This window comes from Corvus hawaiiensis, chromosome 14 (assembly GCF_020740725.1).
Source record: "Corvus hawaiiensis isolate bCorHaw1 chromosome 14, bCorHaw1.pri.cur, whole genome shotgun sequence".
In the NCBI taxonomy this organism is placed as follows: domain Eukaryota; kingdom Metazoa; phylum Chordata; class Aves; order Passeriformes; family Corvidae; genus Corvus; species Corvus hawaiiensis.
The window spans coordinates 21,240,850-21,250,187 of NC_063226.1; the positions used below are offsets into that span (position 1 = coordinate 21,240,850).

Below are 9,338 nucleotides of genomic sequence, written 5' to 3' on the forward strand. Positions count from 1 at the left end.
AGTGTAAGCACACGGCTACAACCGCTCTGCTCGCTTTGCCAGAAGACCCAAAAAGCAGCTTTACTCACTTATTTTTTTGTTCTCTCTTAATTTATTATATTTTTATTGCCATTGCGAGGCTGGGGGGGGATCCATCTCTTGTGCCTGAACATGTCCCAGAGCTATCGGGGCAGGCAGGGTGGCCACAGCCAGGCTCTGGTGACCACAGTGCCGCTGCTGAGCCTTGTGCTGGGTGCTGCCGTAAAATCAATAATTCCCACCCCCCCGTTGGTAGAAGGAAGCTCTTTAGGATGATTGCAAACACTCCAAAAGTTGGGAAATCCCAGGAGGGAGCTTGTCTGGGCATCATCTGGTGCCTACCCATTATGTAATTACCGTCAATTTTTAATCACAGATGATACTTTTCTGTCGGACTCGAATCAGACGGAGCATGGGACACACAATCCTCACTGAAGGAGTTGCCATCAGATGTGATTCCCACCTCAGTGAGCTCCAGGTTTATCCACTGAGCTCCCACTGCTTTGCACAGGGTTTGTGGAAAAAAACCCCTCCGGCTCCCTGGCAAACACCCACATCCCCCGAGAGGGAAGGATTTTGCCTCCCTTTTACGCACAGGATCTGCAGGCGGACAGATTAAGGCCAAGAGCTTGAAACAAAAGCTTTGTTTTGGTGCCTGATGTGAGATGACCGAGAAAAGGGCCTTTGGGGATGCCACCGGGCAGGGCAGCCGCGTGCCCTGGAGTCCCCGGCCCAGCTGGTCCCCGGAATGGGGTGGTGGGTGGGTGCTCAGAGCAGGTTCCTTGGCTGCAGGCGCTGTGGTAGGGTTGTTTCTGCTCCCTGAGAAGGGCCCCGGTGTTTGCCCGGGGCGAACCCCAACAAGTCAGCCCATGCACTGAGCGCCTGAGCCACTCCGGAGCACGCGGGGCTTCCCGCCCCGGGAGAGGCAGCTGCTCTGCAGGGAATCATGGAATGGTTTGGGTGGGAAGGGACCATCCTGGTCCAACCCCCCTGCCATGGGCAGGGACACCTTCACTGGACCAGCTGCTCAAAACCCTGTCCAACACGGCCTTGGCAAAGCGAGCAAAACCCGTCACTGAGCTGCTAAATCCAACCTCAGAGCCAAAAAATTCCCAAAGATGCGGAGGAGCAGGGTTTGGTGAGCTCATCTCCTCCAGCGTGAGGTTTTGCAGACCAGATTCTCCCAAAACCACACCGCTGGCAGCACAGACCCCAAAGCACCCTCCCCACCTGGCACTGGGGTGCCTGCACCGGGCCACGGCGCCGGGAGCTCCCGTTGCAGCAGGGTGGTCCAATCCTCCTCTGCCAGCACCCTGCGGGGTGCAGGGATGGAGGTGCAGGGTATCCCCGAGATGGAGCACCGCTGGGGTACGCAGAGGGGTGCTGGGGCTGCCATCCTGCCACAGCGTCCTCTCGGTGATCCCACATGCGGCCGGGAGGTTGCTCAGAGCACGCTGGGCCGCTCCTTGCACGGAGGGTGGCACGGCACGGCACAGCACGGTTGCCAAGCATACCCAAGATGAGTTCCAGCAAAACAACTGGCCACGGGCACGGGGCTGGGACCCGGCAGCTGTTCCCGAGGGTTTTCCCCCGTGTTTCACCCCTCTCCAGCTCTCGAAGGATGTGCTGGGGACAGGGGGCAAGCTGGTGCATCGCGTAATTTTTTAGGGATCTACGACTAAAAGGGCAAGGGCGGGGGCGGAGGGAAAACCCCGCAAACGTGCTGCTGGAATGCAGGGCTGTGGCACCCTGCCCGCGGGAGGTATCCGAGGGAGGCCGGAGCGGCGCTGGCCGCGGCCGGAGCTCCGGGCGGGCAGCGCAGCGCAGCGGGCAGGGCGTGCGGGCAGCGCCGCGTCCCGCCGGCCCCGGAGCTGGCAGGACCTGTTGTGCGAGGTGCCGGGGAGAGGCTGGAATGGCTCGCGCCTGCGAGCGTGTTGCAGCAATTCCCAGCGCACGTCATGCGGGTTTTGCAACCGCCCCGACCGTCTCGGGGTGGATGCGCGGAAAGGGCCCGCGGAGAACCGAGCGCTCCGGTGCCCGCGGCGGGCACGGCAACGCCCGGCGGGACAGCCGGGCACGGCCCCCGGCCATGCCCAGCCTGGCACAGCCCTCTCCACCAGGCCTCTTTCAGCAGGGCTGAGTGCCAGAGGGCAGCATCTCCTTGCCTGGCAATAGACAATAATCAATCCTTCGAGGAAGAGGAAGGGAAAACCCAACAAATCGCTGCTGTAATGGGTGCAGCAGCGTATTTGCACACGTGCTGTGCTGGTGTCCGGTCCTGTTGCTGCCCATTGCCGTGGTGATGCCATGGGATGCACAGGGTCAAGGTTGTGGAGATGCAGGGAAAAGTGATTCCGCAGGAAAAAGTGATTCCTCGGGGAAACCACCGGCTGCAGGATGTGGGTGTGTGGCCTCTGTCTCAGCTGGGAAGTTCTGGCGTCCTCCTCCATGCTCTGACCCGCTCATAAGAGATCAACCTGAGGGGTGATCGTTCCAAAAAAAGGGAGTGGGAGAGACCGAGGTATTTGGTGACGTGCCAGAGAATTCCGTATGGCACCCAGACAGCAGCCAACAGTGGGCAGAACCCCAATATGGTTGGACCCGATGCTCTTAGAGGCCTTTTCCAACCTATTCCATGATTACGGAGCCAGGGTGGAGCCTCATTTGTGTCCAGCAAGGGGGCACAGCTTTGGAACTGCCCATGGCACCACCCCAAACGCCGCCAATGTCCCCACGTGCCGCGTGTCACCTCACCGGGCTGCGCTGGCCCCCTGCTGCTGGCATGTGCCAGGGCTGAGGGCCCTGGGATACAACAGCAAAAGGCTACTCTGGGCTCGCATCCAGATGGTGCCAAATCCTGCCAGGCACAGCGGCAGTGCCACCATCCCGCCGGGGTCACCTCCCCGTCAGCACGGCAGGAGCGGGGCTGGTCTGCTGCCACCCAGGGAATTTCCCCCGTGCACACCATGGGATACAAAATTCAGCCTTGGGAAAGTGGAAACCCAGGTAATTCCTCCTTCCCCAAACTGCCCTACAGGGAATTCGGCTCCACATCCACCGATCCTGACGGTCCCCCTCACGCCACCAGATTTTCTGGAAGACTGATATGAGGCAGGATGGGATGATTGATGGTGCTGCCTTGTAAGTGGGATAATCCCTGTGAACAGACGTGTCTGGAGACTCTGGGTAAGGAGGGAGAGCCACAGGGGCTGTCCCAGGGACACGGGCAGGTGACAATGCCCACCTGAGCTATGCACAGCCAGCCCCGGGCACTGCCAGCGAGGTCAGCGGCACCTCCCGGCCGCGGGGTTTGGCCCAAGCTGATGAGTTAGGTCTATTTTAAGGTGTTGGATGTGAACTATCCCAGCTGATGGTCGGCTTCCAGCTGCTGAGGGGTTTAAAGGAAATTAAAGGGTGATTTGCCAAACTTGTGGGTTTCTCCCTAAAACAGGAAAAGAAACGGTTCCTTTGCAGCCCCACAGCCTTGCACTGCATCACATCCCATCTCACCTCGTGCCTCCACATCCATCCCAGCCCTGTGACCTGCAACATTCACCTCTTCACCCTCCAATCCCTCCTCAGCCTCATCCTCTTCCTGCTCCCAGCCCAGTCTCAGTGATGGAGCTGCAACTCAGCACCTTCCAAATTTAACCTACAATCCAAACCCCACAAAGTGGAGGTGGTTTTGTTCATTTAGTTGCAACTGAAAGGACCAAAAAACTCCAAACCAACTGCACAACTCCATGTCCCACTTCTTCCTGTGCCACAGCAAGGTCACAGGAGCTGCCACCACTCAAGGACAATGGCCACCAGGAAATACAACCCTTCATCTTCTTGGCTGGCTGGTGAAGGACACTTAAAAGTAAATTAAAAACCACTAAAATGGCAAATGTGCTGGCTGAGAGGGCCCCTGCAGTCTTGAAAAACAAGAACCTCCCTTAGAAACAGCACTCCGGCCTCCTAATAACCTTAATCGCTCCCAAGAACCAGGTTTAACAACATGACTGGGCTTTGTTTGCTTTTCAGGCTGCTTTATCTCACAGGGCACCTTGCAATCAGCTCAGGCAAAACCCCAGTTCCTCTAAAACTCCCCCGTTTCCCTGCAATCACAAACTCCAGCTTCCAAAACAGAGGCAGCTGAGCTGGGGCAGAGCCTGGTGCTGGCACCTTGGCATCCCACCATGGGAAACCCCCAGTAAATCTGGGAAAGCTCCATGGTGCCCTTTGTACTCCCCAGCTGGCAGGGCAAGGTAGTAAAAACGTCTTTTTTATCTCTTTTTGCTGGATTTACATCCCCATCTGGGCTATGTAAATATAGTTCATATCAGTGCATCCCTCCCTGGGGTTAGAGGAGGGTTGGAAACCCGGATGGACATGGGAAAGGCCCCAGGAATGCTGAGCTCCACGGCACCCTCGGCCAACAAAGCTGTGAAACAGGGCCAGCACAGCACCCTGGCAGTTAATAAAAGCTCCAAATCCTGCAGATTTGGGTAAGAAGGTGACAACCACAGTGTCACCTCCAGAAGATGGGAGCCTCCCAGTGCCAGCACTGCACGATGACCCCATCATCCCAATTTAGTTGGGATCATTTCCAGGAATTACCTCTTGCAATCAAAAACAATGTGGAGGGAGGGGATTCTCCCCCTCCTCTAAAGGGGCTCCAAGAGAGCTGAACAGGGACAGGACACAGGGAATGGCTTCCCACTGCCAGAGGGCAGGGATGGATGGGATATCGGGCAGGAATTGTTCCCTGGGAGGGTGGGCAGGCCCTGGCACAGGGTGCCCAGAGCAGCTGGGGCTGCCCCTGGGTCCCTGTAATCCAAGGCCAGGCTGGACATTGGGGCTGGGAGCAGCCTGGGACAGTGGGAGGTGTCCCTGCCCGTGGCAGGGGGTGGGATGTGGTGATTTTTAAGGCCCCTTCCAACACAAGGCACTCTGTGATTTACCCTCACCTTGGGATTTCTCTTCCCAGCTGCTGGAGCTCCAGCCATGCTCACCCACCCACGGAATCTTCCTCAGCCCAGAGAGGAGCCCATGACTTCTCCTCCCCCTCTTTCATGTGACTGTTAGCACTGAAATGCTTTATTTCAGAAAACAAACTCACTCTTTCTTACCGAGCCTGCATTACAACACTGGAGTAAAAATAGCCTTTTCCACCTGTGCTCACCTGTCCTAACAATGTGAAATCAGCACAAAGAAATTCCCCGGCAGAACAGATGGGAATTCAGGAGTAAAGGTGGCATCAGCCCTGCCTTGGCCTCAGGATCTGGTCAGCCAAGGACTGTGGGCCATGCACCATCCAGCTTCCCTAAGCACAGGGAGCTCCAGCAGCTTCTGCTCCCTGTCTGGAGCTGGACTAAAGGGGGGAAGCTGCTCCCCAGGTTCTTGCACACAGATCAGAGGATGCTGATGGACACAGGGATGCACTCAGAGGAGCTGCAGCCAAACCAGACCAGCTCCTCAGGCCGCCTCTCTGATTGCTTTCAGTTCCATTTCCAGGAACCAAAACATTAAATATTAAGCGAAGAGAGTTAATCTATACCTGGGATATTGACACAAAGCAGAGGAGGGGAGAAGAAAAAGATAAATAGACCCTTTTTAAAAAAAAAAATCTATGTGTCTCTGCAGGCTGTCCCAGAAGGGCTTTCCAGACCTCGGGCACGGCACCAAGGATGTGTTTGGAGGAAAAAGATGCACCAAAAAGTGTCACCCTCCCAGCTCTCCCCGGCTAGCTGGACCACCCTCTGGGACCCTCAGGTGGCTCAGTGCAAGCAGGACCTCTCTGGCTGAGGGCACAGCCCTGGACAGGGACAAGGTCACTTTGTGGTCCTCTCTCCCAAGGCTGGGGCAGCAGACAGTGATGTAAGAAGCGCCAGAGCAGACAGTGATGTAAGAAGGTCAATGCCCAGTTAATGCTCCCCAGGACTGCGCTGCCACTCAGAAGGGCTGTTGGAGCTGGGGAAGATGAGTGTGCTGGGATGGCTGCTCTGTCCCTTGGCTCAGGGTCAGCCCTCACTGCGGGACCAGCACAGGGGCAGCCATGGATCCGTGGATCCCTCAGCAGTGGAACGAGCCTTGTACAACCGGAGGGAAACATCACCACTCTTCTCCCAGAAAACACCCTCAAGCATCGCTCAACACCTCTCCAGCAAAGCTGGATTTCTTCCCTGGCCGAGTGCTCACATGTATATTATTACTTTTTTTTTTTATTCCGGTCTCAGCATTCCTCCACTCCCCCCGCAAGAAAACAAACCCGAAAGCACAGAGTGTGCCTCGCAAAGGCCCCGGCGCTGGCGTCCCGCGGGGAAGGGGCACGCGGTGGTCGCAGCAGCCCGCCCGCCCCAGCCCGCCGTGCTTGTTGACATAGGCAGCACAGTATATTTCTCTAAAGAGCCGAGCCTATGCATTCGATGCATTGCTGCTACAGGGTTTGTTTTCAAAGCCTGACCCCAGACCTGAACTCCACGGATCCTGCGTTTCTCAAGATCAAACGCAAGAAAACGTGACCAATGCAAACAAGAAATAAACCTTGATAATTATAGCCGGGGCGGCTATTGTTCAGTGCCGACTAGCACCCGCTTTAGCATAAACAGAACCCTATTTTTAAAGGGATGCCTGACCAGCTGACACCATTACTCCCCATTCTGCCTCCAAAGCCCCTCTTTGATACAAACCCACCTCCCCGAGACCTGGAGGAGATTTAAGAGCAGAGACAAAAGGCTGAGCCATGCCCACAGCCATACTGGATGCCGCTGTTGGAGCAGGGAGCGGATCCTCATCCTCCCAAGCTGCTCCGGGTTGGCGGGGGATGAGGGGCTCCCTGGGGTCTGGCTGTTGCCTGCAGCTGGCGGGCTCAGAGTGACGTCGGAGGACAAACAGACAGCACCGGTCTTTTCAGGAAGGCCATATCACTTAGCCCTTGGAAAGGAGCTACAATATTTTCCTGATTATGTTTGCATGCAAACGAGCGCCGCGGGGAAATTATGCAATGCTGAGCGGGGAGGGGTGGGAGCAAGGGAGGAAGGGCTGGAGGGGGGCCCCAGGCTGCACCCCGCTGCCCTCGGCCCCAGCCAGTGCAGCTGCAGCCCCGGAGGTGCCGCAGATGGGCTCCATCGCCGCCGCCGGAGCCTCGGCACCGCAACCCCGGAGCCACGACTCATTAACGGCCTCTTCATTAAGCACCCAGACCAAAATGCATATATTCGTCACCCAGGCAATTTAATTACCCAGCCTGGGTTCACCTCGCACACCCACACGCCCTTCTTTCTCGAGGCCTCTGTTCGGTCATAGCCTTAAATAAATAGATGGCAGGAGCAAAAGGCAGATGCTGACTCCTACAACCTCTGTCTTGGGCACAGAGCCTTTAAACCACCAGAACTTGCAGTATTTAATTTCTTTTGTTACCGCTTCTACCTTTAGAGCCCTGCCTTAGGCTTTCTAGATACAATCACAGGCAGCAGGAAACAGAGAGCTACACTATGAGCTTCCTGGGCATCACACGCGCGCACACACTCACTCCCAGCCCATCAATCACCCTAATTACGACTGGCCACACGTCCACAGCTCTCTGTGGCACTCCGTTACTGCCCGTAATTACATGGTCGCATCGTTTCCCTGGTGAGAGTATCACAGAGTTAATTTGGGATTGTAGATGTGGTGGATCCTGTAATGAATTTCATCCCGGCGCGCTCCCCGCTGCACTCGCCGGCAGCTGAGGGAGGGAACGCAGGCAACGCTGGTCCCCAAAACAAGGCTTTAAGGTCCTCACACACCCCTGGCACTCATCTCTCCCCAGCACAGTCCTGGTTCCTGGCTGCTGCCCACGTCCCCCCCAGAGCCAGGACAGCACCACAAGCAGGTTCCCTCAACGCCAAGTGCTCGTCTCCACCCCGCAGATGAGAGCAAGGTGGGCCACAGGTGTCCATCACAGGGGTGGATATGATCTTCCAGGGAGGATAGCAGGGCCTGGGACAAGGCCGGGCCTCCCGACACCGGTGTCCAGCTGGGACCACCACACAAGCAGGCTGGTGTCCCTCTGCCAAGTCTACTTCAACAGCAGGCTCTTGGCAGCAAGAAATATCCCTTTTCTCCACGTTAACCCTACCCAGTCTGCATCCTGGCCGGGCCTGTGGGTCCTACTGAAACACACAGCTGGCTGCTGCCCACGGATCTTGCTTTTCAGGGATGTTAAGTGCTGGAGACCCCGCGCTGCCCTCGGAGTGACCGCGCAGGCGGCGCTGCCAGCCCTGCCCTGTGCCGGCTGTCCCTCTGAATGGACCCGGCTCGGAGGAAGCGTGGCAGCCAGGCAGATGCTCTCCTGCAGCCACCCCCGGCCCATAAGGCAGCCAGATAGAAAGCTTGAAAACCCATAAAAGAGAACAATAATAAAGAAAACTAGAGGGGGTGGCTCACACCCAGCAGCTGATTCACCAGCGCTGCTCTGCTTTACCCCAAGACACACCGGCAGGACAAGCTAAGGGCGTGTTTTTCAGCCGAATTACTTTTAATTGAGTACATCGGAGCTTAGAAACACATGATGCTGTCGGAGATAAATATAGCCACGACTACGAGGATGGAGGGGGCAGGGAGCAATCGAGGTTCAACACAGCCGAGAAGGAGCTTCCAGCTCCGGGAGGCAGCGCCGGCCGCGCCGCCGCACCTTCCCCCGCTCCGCTCGGGCACCCCCCGCCCGCCCTGCCCTGCCCGGGGAAGGGGCCGCGGAGCCCGTACCTGTTTTAAACTCTAGCGCCGGGTCCTTCTCCCCCTCGCCCAGGTCGCTCTGCAGCATCATGTAGAGGATCCCGAAGGAGTTGTGGATGCCGAAGATGGAGCCGTTGCACCAGGCGGCGGCGAAGACCACCACCCAGCCGAAGCCGCCCTCGGGGGGCTGGAAGGGCGCGGCGGCCCCGCTCTGTCCCCGCTCAGCCGCGGCCCCGGCCCCGGCCCCGGCCCCGGCCCCGGCCCCGGGCTCGCTCTCGCCCGCCGCCGCCGCCGGCACCTTCTCGTCGCGTTGCGCCATCGCGGCCGCGCTCCGGCCGCCGCCCGCCGCCCGACTGCCCCGCAGCCGGTCCCACATGCCCGCCGCCCCCCCCGGCCGGCCCCCCCGCCCGCCCCCTCCTGCCGCAGCCTCACTCCCCGCCTCCCCTCCGCCGCCTCCATCCTCCTCCTCCTCCTCCATCGCGCCGCTCGGCCCCCTCGTCCCTACCTGCGGCGGGGGCCGCCCACCCGCCCGCGCCCCCCTCCCGTCCCCCCGCGGCGCTCAAAGGCGGCCCCGGGCCCGGCCGCGGCCCCGCATCGCCCGCCGAGCCGCCGCGCCGCCC

General features: G+C 58.5%; 1 protein-coding gene across 1 annotated transcript in view; it reads right to left on the reverse strand.

Moving 5' to 3' along the window:
- Nucleotides 1-9,094, reverse strand: part of SLC16A2 (solute carrier family 16 member 2) — a 34,731-nt gene extending 25,637 nt beyond the window's left edge. The window contains exon 1 of the mRNA XM_048318635.1: nt 8,749-9,094. Coding sequence (XP_048174592.1) covers nt 8,749-9,094 — 346 coding nt within the window. The remainder of the gene's footprint in view (nt 1-8,748) is intronic.
- Nucleotides 9,095-9,338: the final 244 nt, after the last annotated feature.